The 17,659-nt window shown below is 46.7% G+C and overlaps 1 protein-coding gene across 3 annotated transcripts in view; it reads right to left on the bottom strand.

Annotated features, from left to right (window-relative positions):
* Positions 1–861: 861 nt before the first annotated feature.
* Positions 862–17,659, bottom strand: part of COMT (catechol-O-methyltransferase) — a 37,900-nt gene continuing 21,102 nt past the window's right edge. For all 3 annotated transcript variants that reach the window (XM_035098577.2, XM_035098575.2, XM_035098576.2), the window contains exons 2-5: positions 10,195–10,483; positions 8,064–8,257; positions 4,908–5,039; positions 862–2,966 (exon numbers count right to left, since the gene is read on the bottom strand). In XM_035098577.2, coding sequence (XP_034954468.1) covers positions 2,787–2,966; positions 4,908–5,039; positions 8,064–8,257; positions 10,195–10,483 — 795 coding nt within the window. In that variant the 3' untranslated portion in view covers positions 862–2,786. The remainder of the gene's footprint in view (positions 2,967–4,907; positions 5,040–8,063; positions 8,258–10,194; positions 10,484–17,659) is intronic.

The raw sequence follows: 17,659 nt of genomic DNA on the forward strand, positions 1-17,659 counted from the left end.
AATAATAAATGTTTATTTATACCCCACCCTCCCCAATCAAAACCGGGCTCAGGGCGGCTAACACCAATAAAATTACAATAAGACATAAAAGAAAATAAAACAATTAAAATACAGATTAAAATACAATTTTAAAATTTAAAATGCAGCCTCATTTTAAGTAGTCCATAAATCCAAACCATGAGGGAGGAAAACATAGGGGGTCAGACTGATACCAAGCCAAAGGCCAGGCGGAACAGCTCTGTCTTGCAGGCCCCGCAGAAAGATGACAAATCCTGCAGGGCCCTGGTCTCCTGTGAAAGAGCGTTCCACCAAATTGGGGCCAATACTGAAAAGGCCCTGGCCCTAGTTGAGGCCAATCTGGCCACCTTATGGCTCGGGATCTCCAGAATATTGTTGTTTGTGGACCTTAAGGTCCTCTGCGTGGCATACCAGGAGAGGCGGTCCCGTAGGTACGAGGGTCCAAAGCTGAGGTACTGTAGGTGTGCCTTGTCTACATTGGTGGAGGTGTGTTTTGCGGTCCTCTTTTTTTCTGCTCCTTTAAATATGGCAGCCATTTTGTGCTATGCCACACACCTGACAGCAGTCGTTATGTAGTTATGCCACACCCCCATGGCCGCCATCTTGTGAGCAGCAACCCCCATCATCTTCTCAAAAATCCTCATTTGCCCACAGGCCCCGAAAGGCAAAACCACCTGCTACTATCTTTACAGTGATTGGTAAATACTTTTAAAAAAAAAGATTCCTCAGGGTTTTAATTCTTAACCAATTATGGGTCCCCCACAGTGGCTGTTCTTCACCTTGCTTATAAATTTTAGTCCGTTTATGATTGTTATATTATGTACCAATCGTTACCACTGTGTGTGCATATATACCCTCAGGGATAGGTGCATCTTTAAAGGCAGCACGGAAAGAAATGAAACAAGTCTGTGATATATAAGAGAGTCTGTAATAATGTCGAGAATTTATCAAAGAGTACAGGCATGAGTGATGCAAGAATGGCAAATTACACAAACGGTTCTCTTTGGGTGGGTAGGTAAATCTATTTTTTTATTTATAAATCTGAATTATATATGCCCTTTTGGGGCCTGCAACAGGGAGTAGATAGCCAGGGGATTTATTGAAAGCTATGAGGAGAGAGACACCATCACCCTCTCTGCATTGGTCCCTCTCGCCTTGGGAAGTGAGGAGATCACTCAGCGGTTTTACAGTGCAGAACACGAACGACAGCTCAACCAATGGGAGCACGGCTATCGACTGCAGCAACATGAATTTCCCATGGATCATTCCAGAAGGATTCCCTTGGTTTACAAGCAATGTCCAAAGAGATAAAAGTGAAGAACAGCTACACCTCCCTCAAGGTCTTTGTCACCTGCACATTCTGGGCCTTTAGTAGAAGGAAGTGGCTTCTCTTTCTGCAATTACTACAACATTGTAAGAATCCATAGAATCAAAGAATTGTAGAGTTGGAAGGGACCACGAGGGCCATCGTCAATCAGTTCAGATGAAGGACCCACCATAAATCCAAGCATTTCTTTTTTCTTTTAATCTGTTTGCAAGGCAGCAGCATAACCTCTCCCCAGGTGTGTCAATGGGCTGCAACTCCCATCTCTCCTGACCATTGGCATGGGCGTACCCAGCATGGGGCAGGGGGGCAGATGCCCTCCCCTAGAAGCAGGGCAGCTGGAGAGGACAGGCAGGGGCGCTGCCTGCTGTGATCCGCCTCAGCCTGCTTGGCTGAAGTGAAACGGCAGCGGCCTCCGTTGAAGGAAACCTGGACCTGGGCTAACTTCAGCCCACACTCCTTCAAGTCACAGCGAGCACAGCACAGAAAGTGCTGCCCCACAATGTTATGCAGCATCTCATTTGCATACATGCAAATGAAGTGCCGTGGAGCATTGTGGGGCAGCACTTTCTGTGCTGTGCTCGCTGTGACTTGAAAGAGTGTGGGCTGAAGTTAGCCCAGGTCCAGGTCCAGGTTTCCTTCAACGGAGGCAGCTGCTGCCTCGTTTTAGTCACTGCTGCCATTAAAGGAGCGGGCGAGGCAGGAGTGCAAGCGCGGGTGGCTCCGTATGCTGCCTTGCAAATGTCCCCCTTTTCTCTGGGGGGGGGCGTGCACATTGACCATGCCTCCTGGGGGGATCCTGGCCACGTCATTGTCAGCTAGCCAATCAGGTGGCTGGGGTGTGTGGCTGGTCTGCCCCCTAGCTTTGATCCTGGGTACGCCCAGAAGGGGCTCCCATTTCTCCTTTCCAAAGCCATGTCTGTCTCCAAAGGCAATTTGGTCTTGTTTGGCTGAGAAACACAAAGACAAGCTTAACCCATATAGAGAGCGAGTGAGCGAGCCACTGGGCTTTGGCATTGCTGGGTAAAAAGCAGAAATCCAATAGGTGCGGTCCATCAATGAAAATGGCCATTCGCTAAAATAGAAATGTAACAAAACTGCCCATCACCCCCAGATGGATCCTTAGCTGCCTAACCTAACTATTTATACACAAGGGGTTGTATCCTGCTAGGGTCTACTCTGGGTATACCCACTGAAATCAGTGAACCTAGGTTGGCCATGTTCATTCATTTCAGTGGGTCTAAGAATTCAGTTGACCATAACAGAAGCTCCCTTGTTGTTCTGCTGACTTGCCTTCTTTGCAACTTGTTCTACTGTGACAAATTTGCTTTAACCACAAGCCCAAAAACTACAGAAAGCTAATGCCGGCCCACAGACAGGACTACGCTGTGTGCTCACACATACTAGCAGTGGCTCGACACTAAAGGTTTTAATACTCTCTCTCTCATCCCATGTAAACGGCCTTTTCCATTGCGTCCTCCACTTTCATGTACTCCAGGTGAGAGGGGTAGTTAGTGCAGTCAAAGCTTTTGTGGCTACGGATGTACTTGACGAAATCTGGAGCTCCCGGGTAGACGATGTTGTCCGCCAGAAGGATGGAGCCCTTCCTTAGGTAGCCACATTCCTGAGAAAAGAGACAGGAGATGGACGATTAGCTCTCTCTTGAGAGTGCTCCTACCACTCTAAGGGATGTCTTTACTTCGTTTTGAAGAATCCCAGAAGTTCTTCAAGGAGATGTTCGGAAGATCTAACGTGTCTCTTTTTAAAAATGTGTGTGTGTGTGTGTGGTTTTCCAGATTAAAATTTTACAGTCACATATCCAACATACCACATAAAAACAAGATTCCAAGGAAACTCTTGGACAGGCATCCCCAAACTTCGGCCCTCCAGATGTTTTGGACTACAATTCCCATCATTGCTGACCAGTGGTTCTGTTAGCTAGGGATCATGGGAGTTGTAGGCCAAAACATCTGGAGGGCCGCAGTTTGGGGATGCCTGCTCTTGGACTTCCCTCCTCCCCTTTGTGGGTCCTATTGTTAATCATCTCCTCCTGCATCTTTTATAGTAATCCCAATTTTTTTACCTCTCCATTGTGTCCAAAATTCACCATTAAACTACAAGCAATATTCCAACCCTACTAACCATTTTAACTGTTTGCAATGAAGTTATAAATTTTCCCCATTCCTTATTGAGATTTTGGTCTTCCTGATTTCTGATTCTTACGGTCATTTTGGCCATTTCGGCATAATCCATCGACTTGATATGCCATTCTTCTCTGGTAGGGACTTCATCTTCTTTCCATCTCTTATCTAATAGGGTTGGCAGTGGAAATGTGGAAGTTTGGAAGTAGGGTGGGCGAGTTTTTTGTTTTGTTTCTACACTGACTTCTGCTGCCTCTAACTTCTGTGTTTTCTAGGCATTCTGTGGTAACACCATGCTCCCTTGGCTAAGGGCAGGCAGGATCCCCATTTTGCAGACTCCATTTTTAGCTCCGTCACTTTCACTATTCTCCCGCACCCACCACCCCTGGTGGCTTCCTAAAATCTTGCTGTGCCCTTTATGCCTGCTTCAAACTCTTTCAGTGTTTTCATCCCCACAGAAGCCAATGAAAAACAAAGGTCACTTTTCATTTGGAACTCGTTCATCTGAATTCCCATTTGTTTTCACAGCTAAAACAAATGGGACTCCTTAAAAAAATGAATGCAAGTCCCCTAGCTGGCAAGATGATAGCTTCCCCCTCTCAAAGGACACAAGGCAGCCGAACTTAGCCCTCCCAGCGCTGGTGACGTCCAGATGTTTTTGACTCCAGGTGCTCTGAACTCCCATTGCCTTTGGTCTTTCGGAAGACCAAAATGAAAGACAAAATCTAGCAGGCTCTAGGCCACATGAGAGTTCAGACCGCTACATGTGGTCCACACCATGGGCCTAGGCAGGGGGGGGCAGGGGGGCAGTTCCCCCCCCAGAAGCAGGGCCGCTGGCCAGGCTGCCCCACTGCCCACCGCCACCCGGTGCCATCTCCCTTCTCCCTGGCTGGCTGTGGGGCGGGTGGAGGGAAAGCCAGCCAAACGCTTTGCGCGGCTCTAGGGCTTTCCCTCCACCAGCCCCACAGCCAGCTGGCTAGAAGGGACGTCTCCCTTCTCCCTTGCTGGCTGTGGGGCGGGTGGAGGGAAAGCCACCTTTCCCTCCACCCACCCCGACGATCGCGGAGGGGGAGGAGGGGGTCGGAGCAGCCCGATTTTTGGCTGATCCTGGCGCCCCCTCGCCCCTGCTGATCGCAGAGGGGTAGGAGGGGGTCGGAGCAGCCTGATTTCGGGCTGATCCTGGCACCCCCTCGCCCCTGCTGATCGCGGAGGGGGAGGAGGGGGTCGGAGCAGCCAATTTCAGGCTGATCCTGGCGCCCCCTCGCCTCTGAGCGACCATGGATTTCCTTGCCCCACTGTGGCCCCTTCCCCCGTGCCTTGGCCCCACCCCTTGCCCCCCCCCAATTTTGTTCCTGGCTACACCCCTGGTCCACACCAGGAATATGGAATCTCTTAATTTCCAGAGAGGCATCGCTCCAACTTACTTCAAGGAGGATGGTGTCGGGACAGTATCTTTCTTTCCAGTGGTCCAGAAAGACAAAATCGACCTTGTCCACCTGATATTTTTCCCTTAGCTGCGGGATGATGTCCTGAGAATGGCCCTCGATGATTGTGATCTGAAAGCAAAGAAGAGCTGTGTTACAGAAAGGTTCAATGCCAGTACCCGCCTTCCTTGGGTAGCTTTTGGGGTCTCAGTGCACTTGGTTGGGGGGCACTGCTCACGTCTCTTCTGCAGCCCCTTTTAATCCCCCCCTCCCTAACCTGGTACTGTGAGCAGCATCTTGTGGCTGGGTCCAGCGGCTATTTAAAATTTTCCACAGTGCCCCTAGGCGGTGTCACTCTGGGCAATAGGAGACATCCCAAGGGCAGCTAGTGCGAGTTAATATGGTGCAGCTGTCTCTCGCCAACGCCAGGTAAGCCCACCAGGTCCCACCAACAGAAAAGAGGAGGCTCACAATAGGGCACTTTGCCCCAAGCCCCAGAGCCAGCCCTGGATACAGAACCAAGATTGTATGCCATGGATAGACTGCGGAATGCTCTCCCCAAGGCTGACTCACCTGGGGCCACCTTTTATCTATTTTTAGACACCAAGGAAAAACTTTTCTTTTAGCTCATAATTGGAAGGGGTTTTGAGCAGGGGTAGGCAACCTAAGGCCCGTGGGCCAGATGCGGCCCAATTGCCTTCTCAATCCGGCCTGCGGACGGTCCGGGAAGCATTTGTGGGGCATAGGAATTCGTTCAATCCCCCCCCCAAAAAAATAATAGTCCGGCCCACCACATGGTCTAATGGACGGTGGACCGGCCCATGGCTGAAAAAGGTTGCTGACCCCTGGTTTTGAGCACTTGTGGTTGTTTTTAGAGGGGTAGGTTATGAAAGACCTGCCTTTTATTGGCATACTTTTTAAACATTTCAGTGGCTCGTTTGAGTCACTTGTCATCAGTAAAGCAACTAAGAAATTATTACAATAATAGCAATAGTCAGCTCTTTGTTTGAAGTGTTTCGGGTACTTGTGGTTGATTTGCATAGATTAACTATTTTAGTGGCTTATTTGAGTTACTTTCGGAAGTAAAGCAACTAATAAATCAATAATAATAATAATAATAATAATAATAATGTGCTTTAGACGTTGAAAGCAGGAGAGCCATGGTTCCCAAAGTGGGTGGCCTGAAAATTAAACTAAATCATTTTAATTGGACCTTGAATAAATGTGCAATTGATTGCTACTGTTTTGCATCTTACTGTGCTATTATCTTCCATAGCGGATTGTGCAAACCGCTGTTCTGAAGAATGCTTTTTATGGGGAAAAGCAACAACCACAACTTATTGCCTCCCCAGCCACTCTGGGTGGCTTCCAACAGGATATTAAAAACACAATAAAACATCAAACATTAAAAACTTCCCTAAAAGGGCTGCCTTCAGATGTCCTCTAAAAGTAAGATAGTTGCTTATTTCCTTGACATTTGAGGGGAGGACATTCTACAGGGCGGGTGCCACTACCGAGAAGGCCCTCTGCCTGGTTCCCTGTAACCTCGCTTCTTGCAGTGAGGGAACTGCCAGAAGGCCCTCGGAGCTGGACCTCAGTGTCCAGGCAGAACGAGGGGGTGGAGACACTCCTTCAGGGGGCACTGGGAAGCCAAAGGGCAGTGGCCTGAAAACGTCTGGAAACCACGGCAGTAGAGGCTGGTTTATTAGGGGGCACTGCCCTCAACCATCTCCTTATTTACAAAGAATCCAAGAGGCAACCCTGCCTGCCAGCTTCTTCCACCTCCGTCTCAGTGTTACCCCTTGCAGAACTCAGCAGGGACAAAACTAGTCATTGCCTGCAGTGCCACCTACTGTTGGTCTCCCTGCCTTCTGCCCTATCAGTCCTGGTGTGCACCAGCCACCAAAGCAGATGAATTGCCCTGCTGTAAACACCAAAAAAATGCTTCAGTGAAATACGATTTGGGGGGGGGTGTCACTTGGGGTTTATGTGTGCGTAATAAGCTGGCTTGGTTATTTCTTCCCCAAATGTTTTCTCTCTGCGCAATTATAAAGTAGATGACCTTTACTCCTGGTCAAGGGAATATTCACACTTCTGCCAGTGGCAAGGGAAGTCTCTGGTGGGAACCAATGATTCGCTTGGCTTATGATCCGGGAAAGTTTATGAAGCTGCAATTGTTTCTTCTGTAAGGGCAAAAGGATGAAGAGCAAGTCCTTTCCCAACAACTCAGCTCGGCCAAGGGTCACTCAGGGCCAAACTACCCCCCCTGTCAAACCCAGATCTGCCTCAATCATCTACAGGGATGGGGAACCGGTGGCTCTTCAGAAGTGGGGGACTAAGAAGAAGAAGAGTTTGGATTTGATATCCCGCTTCATCACTACCCGAAGGAGTCTCAAAGCAGCTAACATTCTCCTTTCCCTTCCTCCCCCACAACAAACACTCTGTGAGGTGAGTGGGGCTGAGAGATTTCAGAGAAGTGTGACTAGCCCAAGGTCACCCAGCAGCTGCATGTGGAGGAGCGGGGACGCAAACCCAGTTCCCCAGATTAGGAGTCTACCGCTCTTAACCACTATACCGCACTGGCTCTCTCCCCTCAGCCCTGGCCAGCATGGCCAGTGGCCAGGAACTATAGTCCACCAAGATCTGGAGAGCTTACAGTTTTACCATCCTTGATCACAAAACAGCAAAATGGATGTGTAGTCTAAGAGTGCAGAAGCCGTGCTTTAAATGTATGTCGGACGTGATTCAAATGTATGGTTTGGATCTTCCCTTTCCTACCTCATTCAGGCCTGGCATCCACCCACATCCTTAGGCAGGGCTACCAGAACTGATGGACCATGCCAGAGCCTGTCGTGTGCCCTCCTGTGCCCTGATTTCCAATCCAATGAGCACCGGGCCTGACAGTTTAATTTCCAACAGCACGCCTGGTGTGGAGGTCTGCCATCTAAATTTCCCACAATGCCCCAGAGTGATGCCACCTATCAGGGATGCTGTAGGAGCCTTGGGACCAGATGTTCTTTGATGGCCGCTCCCAACTCTACAATTCTACGGAATTAAAAACAAGGACTCCCTCAGAGAGCCGCGACTGCTGTCTACCACCACCTATCCATTTGCTGCTGATAAACATTTCGGAGCTCTCTTTGTGCCGGACAGTACCTTCTCGCTGAGTCCAGCAATTTCGATGATCTCTCTGGCAATGGAGGCAAACTCGGGATTGAATTCGATGGTAAGAAGACGGGCATTTGGTTTCAAAAGGCGAGCGATCCTGATCGCCGAGTAGCCTACGTACGTTCCAAATTCCAAAGCGATGGTAGGATCCGCCTCCTCGACGACCTTATCTAGGATCACACCTAGAAAAGGAGGGTGCTGACTTTAGCAGGGCTCGATTAAATAGGCCTGGAGACCTGATTAGTTGACAGAAGAGCCTTAAAAACTGCCTTTTTTTCTAAATTACAGGAGAGGTGTCTGAGACAGGGTACCTGGGGAGCAAGATCATATGTATGGATTCACCACTGAATAGCTATTGAGAATTTGGGATGTGGTATGCCCAGTGAAATTGACTAAGACCGTGACATACTGAGGGGGGGGGGACAGGCAGTGCTTCTGTTTGAAAATGGAGGCATTGGAATAAGAAAAGGACAGGACAATGTACAACTTTATGCTTTATTAACAAGTGCATAATATTATTTAAGAACAGAATGGATTGGAGTTTTTGTTGTCGGTTGCCATATCTGTTTGATTTGCCAGAGTTTGACTTGTTGATGTAAAGAGCATATTTACATTTCAAAGTAACAAAAAAAAAAGTAGGTTCAGAACGGAAATGCCATATCCTAAAAAAAATTAGGTTACATTCTGATTGAAATTGTCAATCTGCGATGACCATAGCTCTAGACTGAATTATGCACATCTTACCAGGAGGCAAGGCAAGTAATACAGAACTGTTCTGTACTGGGTTAAAGAGGGAGAATATTTTCCTTGCCATGAGCGCCAAATCCTGCCGTGTATCCTCACCTCTTGAAAGGGCTGTTTAGGGATGCATGCAGTTGGTAGGCGGGGCCAAAGCCACTCCTCCCCTCTCTCTGACTTTCCCATCACAACAACACCCTCCATTCATATCCCTTATCAATCCCATTCATTAACAAAAACCCCATCCATTCACATAAATACACACTGCATTCCTTCATCCCCTGCATCAGTGCATTCACCTGCTTCTTTTATCCATGCCCAGGGGCACTGCTATATACTCAAAATGAAGTGGGGCTCCCCTTCCCCGGTGGCCAGCACCAAAATGCAGCAGGCAGCCAATGGGAAAATGAAGAGATTGGTCTTTTCTCTCCACCAGGGGTCTCAATGACCTACATGGAATTGTAAGGATGTGGCTGCATGGAATTCCTGGCCAGCTGTGGCTACCAGGCATGTTGTTAAATGCAAGGCTGTCCGGAGGCAGGCTGCCTCCACTGGCGGAAGCAGAATGCCTCTGAAGGCCAGTTGCTGGGACACAAGGAAGGCTAGTCTTGTTCTTCCGGCTCCTTCCCATGACCCTCTGAGTGGCTATTGATGCTGGACTAGACGGGCCCTTGGCCTGATCCAGCAAGGCTTTCTTTATATTCTAAAGAGAAGCCATCTCCACCTCTCTTGGTGGCGACCAAAGACCAACTTTTAAGGAGCTCCACCCCACTGTCAAAGAACAAACCGACAGTAGATCACACTGCTCAAAGCTGGAGTCGACTCTTTCTAAGCAAAAGCACAATCATCACTTGGCTGAGTGTCAGGACTAAGGAGCACAGCAGCTCATCTCTGGTAGGTCTTACGCATCAGTTGCCAAGACTGAAAGTCTCCATCTCCCCACAGCCCTCCTCTCCAGGGCTTCTCCCAAGCCATCAGAGACTGTGTCTGCATGAAGCCAACCTCTCCTCCACTCTTTTCATGCCTCCAGGAGACCTGGGAGAAGGGAGCTTGCACCACAGCAGGAGGGAGAGACACTTGTGACTCTGCACCAGCCTGACTCATCTCTGCCTCTTGGCCTCCCTCCTCCCACTCTCCTCCTTCAGCTTCTGCCTCTGATTCTGGACTCCTCTCTGCCATAGACTCTCCCAGCTCACTAAGCCCTGTTACCTCTTCATCCTTCGACACCTCCTCTTCCCAGTCTTCTCCCTCTTCTCCCTTTGACCACTCATTGCCGCCACCCCCCACTCCCCGGGCTCCGAGCCTTCTTCCTTTGGGGGGTTCCCCAGCTGGTTCCTCCCACCCTTCCTCTGCGTCCAACTCGTCCATGACACCCGTTTACCTTTCTCATCGCCCACGTTCATGGCCCACTCCTTCTGGGAGCAGTAGTTGTCAATGCAGTCCAGGACGCTCTCGGGATCCCCTTTGACGGCATTGTAGGACACAGAGTTTAAGATCCGCTGCTCTTTGCTTTGATCCATGACGAAGTTGGTAATTTTCTCTAGCACGATTTCATTCCAGAACATAGTAGCATGGATGTTGTTTCTGAGGAGGATCACCAGCGCCACCATAAACAGGAGGGAGCCGACACCGACAGATACCAGGATGGTCAATATCCAACCTTCCAGCATCTGGAAGCGAAAAAGACATAGGCAGCCTACCAGTTAGGGATGGGAATGAAATCCATTTCAGAACACATTGAAAGCTGGTAAAATTGGCTAAGATGTATAGAATGAGTAGTAAATTATGCTGGAAATGTAAGGAGAAAGATGGTGAGTTTTATCATATGTGGTGGACATGCGACAAAGTTAAAAGATTTTGGGAAATGATATATAATGAATTGAAAAAGATTTTTAAATATACCTTTCCCAAAAAACCAGAGGCATTTTTATTAGGAATTATAGGAGAGGAGATTTTAAAAGAAGATCAAGTATTGTTTATGTATGCAACAACCGCGGCTAGGACATTGTTAGCCCAAAAATGGAAAACCCAGGAGTTACCAACGATTGATGAGTGGCAGATGAAAATGATGGACTATGCGGACTTAGCAAGACTGACTAGCAAGATCCGAAACCAGGGAGAGACAAGGATCCGAAAAGACTGGAGTAAATTTGTTGATTATATGGAGAAGAACTGTAGAAGTTTAAAAACACTTGCAGGACTGAAATAAATCCTACGAACTGACTAAAGTAAGGGTAATAAAGAACTGCAAGATAGGAGTGAATAAGAAAACCGGATGAAGGGAGGGAGGGAAGTCACAGCTCGGCAGAGCAAAATGAACTGAGATGGGTGAATTTAAGATGAACTGCATAAAAAATTGTTGTTTTGTTTGTTTATTTGGAAAAATTTAATAAAAATTATTTTTTTTAAAAAAAGAAAGAAAGCTGGATTTATCACATGCAAGCTCTCCAAAACAACATGCAAACCGAAACATAGTATCCTTCAAAATTTGCACTCATCTGAATTTTGCAGTGCTGACTAAACAATGATTGCAAAAAAAATACATATATTAAGGTATGCATAAAAATGAGGATATTAGTGAAAATGACATACAAAAATGCATACTAGGGAAACTGCATATAAAAGGTGTCTATTGGGAGAAAGCGCTGGTGAATTTTCACGGTGACGTTTGTTGTTGTTGTTTTTTTTAAAAAACAATTGCTGCAAAATGTAGATAACTGAATTTAAGACTGGAAAAGTGAGAAACCGAGCTAATCGGAGTCGACCGTTCCTGCAAACACTGGAAAGATAATCACCCACAATCTACCACCAGGCAATGGTCCAAGGACCTTACTACCCTTGCATTATAAATGTCTATTTCATGTCTCAAGGTGGCTGGCATATTTTGGCTTGTATGTTTAAGCTGAGACAGGTGTATTGACGGCCCCTGGCCTCGTTAATGTGAGCTGATGCTGCTAAACTTGGCATAATTTTTTTAAAAAAAGATGGGACATTTATTTTATTGAAAGATTAATACATCAATCAATGAGCTCTCCAGGCAGGGTACATCATAAAACCCCAGCTAAAATCCACAAGACGCATTAAAACCAACTATGCAAAAGATTATCATGAAAACACAGATTAAAAAACACTAAACATTTTTAAAAGGTCTCAGCAAAGCTGCTAAGGCAAAGGAGTGCAAAGAAAACCACACTTTTGTCCCCGCCCAAGGTTTTTGTTGTTGTTGTTGAATTCAAATTCAAATCTTTATTACAATCGTAGACCAGGATAAGTAGGATGGGGTACAATAATTAAAAATCTGTAAAACATTTGGAAAGCTAAAAAGTATTAAAACAGAAGGTATATATAAAAGTCTACAAGAATCCAATTAAGCGGGTGTGGAAGAGCATAAAGGGTTAGTATATTAAAAACGATGGCTATCAATTTACAGAGCACTCTGATATGAGTTTTCATCCAGTCTGGTTTGTGGGACAGGTGGTTGCTGTTGTTATTCTACAAGCCCTCCAAAAAAGCATGATTCCCAAACTGCTAGCTAGCATTCCCTTCCCTTTTCTTATTGAAAGAAAGTTCAGAAGGAGAGCCTCTAGTACAGTCCAGCTATTGAAGACCAAGACAAAGAGAAAGGAACCCAGGCATGAAAGGTCCACTCTATCATAGGCAAGGTTTTGTAACTAGGTAGTTATCTAATGAGACTGAACCCACTGCTTCTATGACAGGCATAGGCAAACTCGGCCCTCCAGATGTTTTGGGACTACAACTCCCACCATCCCTAGCTAACAGGACCAGTGGTCAGGGATGAATTGTAGTCCCAAAACAGCTGGAGGGCCAAGTTTGCCTATGCCTGTTCTATGAAACCTAAGCCAAGATTCTATTTTAGCTATTTTACAGAGCAATCCTACCATGTATGGTCGAATCTACCACTTTCGGTTTCCCATTCCCATACTCAGAAAAGGGTTTTATTATGATGATAATCATCATCTGTTCGATTTATATACCACCCTTTATCAAAAGATCCCAGGGTGGGAAAAATTATAATCTAATAGCTATACCCAGCCACGCGTTGCTGTGGCTCATCCCTGTGACTCCCCCCACCCCATCCCGTCCCGACCCATGACCCGTCCTGCCCCTACCCCCAGCCCAGGTGAGCCCCCACCTCCACTCAGCCCAGTCTGCTGTTTCGCTCTTCCCTTGAAACCCAAGCTGAGCTGTTTTGGAGAGGCAAGCTTTTCTAGCTGCAGTACCAGTGGGGTCGCCACTAGAGGGGGATGTTTTGCAACCTCTCATGTTCCTGTTTTTTTTAAAAAAATGTTTTTACCTGTGATAGGTGTGGCATCTGTATAATCTAAGTTTATACAAACACTCACCTATTCGCATGTGACGTTGTGTCCAAATTTCAACACAATCGGTCAAGCGGTTTCAGAGAAAAGTGGAATATAACAAATATGGACAGCTTACATATATATATATATATATAATAAGAGACCATTGCAAGCAAATGAAAACATTAGCAGGATTTTAATCTCACTTGTAATGTAACAAATGCTGTGGACAATATGGATTGATATAAAATATAGAATAGAATAATATGCAGTTGTAAATGCTGACAATAGGACCCATAAAGGGGGTGGGGGGAAGTCTTGAGATTCAGAGTATTTGGATTGTTATAACTCTATATTTGTAAAATCAAATAAAAATGATTTCATAAAAACAAAAGATCCCAGGGTGGTGTGTAACGTTAGGAGCACATTACAAAACACCAATGATAAAAATATAATAAAGACATAGTAAAAAGCATACTGACTGACAGCCTAATAGTAAAATTATCATAATAATAACAGTCCTCCCCCCCACACATTTTCAGAGGCCATAGATTATTTAACAGCCATAAACCTGGGTAAAGAGGAATGTTTTTTGCATGGCGGCTAAAGACAAGTAAGGATGGCACCAAGCAAGTCTCTCTGGGGAAAGCATTCCACAATCGGAATGCACAATTTTACATCTGCTTAGATGCGACATGAGTCTTGGTGCACCAAGCAAGGAAGGATCACAATTTCACTACCTAAGCTAACAGGTGAGTCATAATCTCAGGTGAATGATTGGACACAGGCCGTAAACACGGTGAAAAGGTGTCACCAAATGATGTCACTATAACAGCAGTAGAAGCGATGGACACGGTCTCTGCACAAATTGCTGAACTGCATGCTGACTTGGCAGCAAAGCTGTAAAACTTTGGAGGACGAAATTTGCACCTTTGCTACCTGAGTGTCAGGCTTCAGTTAATCCTATCCTTCCCACGGTGGCAGCAAAGGAGCAGATAAAACAAGAAGAGTTCTTAACAATTATTTATTCAGTATTCACAGAGAGAGACGAAAGAATGCAATCTCCCCTAAATAATGGTGTTGCTCTGAATAAGTCTCATCCCCACCGTCTCTCCTATTCTACGCCATCCCTGCGATGGCTAAACTGAGCTTTCTGCCTCTGAGCTTTCTGTTCTACTACTCTCAATACTCACCTGGTCTGGGAGGGGGGGTCAAGAATGCTTTCTAAAGACACTGTCATCTGTCTCTCCCTTGGTTCTTCTTCTTCCTGCTGCTCTTCTCCCAATATTTCCCAGCTTCTCCCCTCTGCAGCCTCTGAACTATGCCCTCCTGCAAACCACTGTTCTAAATCTATGCTGTCTGTTTCTTCTCTGGGAAATGTAGGAGAAGGGGGGGGTCTCCACCATTCCTCCTCAGTCCCCTGACACTGAGTGGTTGATGGCTGAAGCCCTAGAGGTAAGTGCCTGACATTTGGACAGGATTCAATGCTCAGTGATGAATCCAAGAGACATACAGTCGTACCTCTACTTACGTATCCCTCTGGATACGGAATCTTCGGGTTACGGCCACGGCAAACCCGGAAGTGTATATTTCCGGGATTCACCATGTGCTCGTGCACAGAAGTGCTCAACTGCGCGTGCGCAGAAGCACGGCTCTATTTACATAATTTTTGGGGCGTGAACGGACCCACAGAACGAATTAAGTTCGTACCCGGAGGGTCCACTGTACAGGTAAAACCAGAGGATCAGGGAAATTGGGGACACCACCACCACGTTCAATTTTAAGGCCTGAAGGTGGCCAATGGGTTTTTTACTTAACTGGCAGAGTGAGATTATCCCGGAGGTAGAGATTGCTCGTATAGACCCTGAAAGAGTTCACAGAAGCCCGGTGGCCTGTTTGTAAGAAAAACTCCCTGCCGCAGGATATTGTCATTGGCTTTGGTCTCCTCCCAAAGCTCTGCCACGGAGTTATGGCCCTTCCCCCAGGGCTGGGATCTTGCTTAAACAGGGCTGGCAGCAGTCGGTTTTGCTGGGGAAGCAAGTGGGAGAGATGGCCCTCCTCCTCCCTTTAAACTTCTTATCATTATGCAGGACGCAGATTGAAGTCAGAAAATAATCACGTTGCCATGGAGACTCCCTCCGCTCACAGCGCAGTTGGTCTTTGTTCACCCATCTACTTATCTTGGCCGCGCGAGGAGCGTTATCTGTTTCAAAGTCTTGCAAACAGCCTCTTTTTCTCCTCCACAAAACTTTGTAGTAATGCATTTTTCTTTGCAAAGGCTGAAACTTCAAACTGGCCTTTTTTATTGCTTTGTTTTGCTTTTGTGCACAGGAGCAATTCATACAAAACCGCAACTATAGCAGAGTGGTAAGCAAAAGCAGACCAGGCTCAGGTTCAAATCCTGTTTGGGGGAAATAAAAGAAATATGGACCACTAAGTCTAAAGCAGTGAGAGATTTTACTTTCTTGGGCTCCTTGATCACTGCAGATGGTGACAGCAGTCACGAAATTAAAAGACGCCTGCTTCTTGGGAGAAAAGCAATAACAAACCTAGACAGCATCTTAAAAAGCAGAGACATCACCTTGCATACAAAGGTCCGTATAGTTAAAGCTATGGTTTTCCCAGTAGTGATGTATGGAAGTGAGAGCTGGACCATAAAGAAGGCTGATTGCCGAAGAATTGATGCTTTTGAATTATGGTGCTGGAGGAGACTCTTGAGAGTCCCATGTACTGCAAGAAGATCAAACCTATCCATTCTGAAGGAAATCAGCCCTGAGCGCTCACTGGAAGGACAGATCGTGAAGCTGAGGCTCCAATACTTTGCCCACCTCATGAGAAGAGAAGACTCCCTGGAAAAGACCCTGATGTTGGGAAAGATTGAGGGCACAAGGAGAAGGGGACGACAGAGGACGAGATGGTTGGACAGTGTTCTCGAAGCTACGAACATGAGTCTGACCAAACTGCGGGAGGCAGTGGAAGACAGGAGTACCTGGCGTGCTCTGGTCCATGGGGTCACGAAGAGTCGGACACGACTAAACAACAAAGTCTAAAGCATTTCCAACAGAGTTCTTCCCCGAGGCAGCCTTGAACCACAAGGTGTTATCAGGTTCTCTTCACACGGTTGCAGGATAATTCAGAATTATCTTGAGACAGTGCGAGGGGGCCACAGGTACAGAGGAAGCTGCCTACACCTAGTCAGACCCACTTGGCCATCTAACTCAGTGTTGTCGACACAGACTGGCAACAACTCGCTCAAGGTTTCAGGCAGAAGCAATTCCAAACCCTACCTGCAGATGCTGTGGACCAGACCTGGGACCTTATTCATGTAAGACAGATGCTCTACCTGAGCACCAGCACTTTTGAGTGGAAAAGGTCAGGACTGAAAAGTGGAAGAACTCCATTTCCACATAGGAAGCTATGGAGTCAGACCATTGAGGCATCTAGCTCACCATGTTAGAAACTGGGATATGAAAGCTAGGAGCTAAATGGGGCCAACAACAGAATGTCTAGGTACACTTTATTTTATAACAAGAATACAAAGCTGAAAATGAATGAACTGCAGCTAATACTATGTTCATTTTTCACATGGTCTAGTCCTTCCCCTGCTCACCCCCCTAATATTTTTAAGAGGATCTCTTCTCCAATCTTCACAGAGCAGCTGGAAGTGGGGAGGCAGAAAAAGGTCCTCCTTTCCTTCCACTCGGCAGTTTTAATCTGAAATCTTAGGCGCAGTACTGTGCCCAAAGCTCAGAAACTGCTCACACTAATGAAATTCCTTGTTGCAAAATGAGCTAGAACGATGGGAGTTTCAAACACTGCTAGCTCAGTATAGTCTACTGGTAGCAGTTCTCCAGGGTTTCAGGCAAGGGACTCTCCCAGACCTACCTGGAGATGATGGGGATTGAACCTGGGACCTTCTGCATGCCAAGCAGGTGCCCTACCAATGAGCTACGGCCTTTCCCCTTCCTACGCTTTCACACTGTGATACGTATTTGTTCTTTTTTTCTCTTTGCTTCCTTTCTCGCTTCGTTTCAGTGCCAAAATAGAAAAGATGCAAATCTTCCTTCTATTTCCAATGTTCAATTTGTGAGTGCTTGTGTAGTCCAAGCATTGGCACCCACATATCAGAGGGAGGCAGTAGCAGGTTTGCAGGAACCCCAAGGTATGCAGAAGGACACAAATGCACACACACACAGTGAAAGATCCGGTGTGTGTGTGTGTGTGCGTGCGTGCGTCCGTAGCCCCTAGAACGTTCAATGAGGACTGGATCTGTTTTATAGCCACTGCGCACCTTAGGTGCTACCGTGAATGCATGCTTTGTCAATAAAGAATAAAATTACCAACCATTTGCTCTCCTTGTGCTCCCGACAGCTGGGTGCATCCCACCTCTAGCGCACATGCACAAATGTGACAATGTCCTGTAGCACACAGCCTGGATGTTTCATATGTATACAGGGGTGTGCCTTACACGAAACCAGGCCTCCAACATGGTCTATTGGGATTGCTTGTGATGCCAGTGGGGTTTGC

Source organism: Zootoca vivipara, chromosome 17 (assembly GCF_963506605.1).
Source record: "Zootoca vivipara chromosome 17, rZooViv1.1, whole genome shotgun sequence".
In the NCBI taxonomy this organism is placed as follows: Eukaryota; Metazoa; Chordata; class Lepidosauria; order Squamata; family Lacertidae; genus Zootoca; species Zootoca vivipara.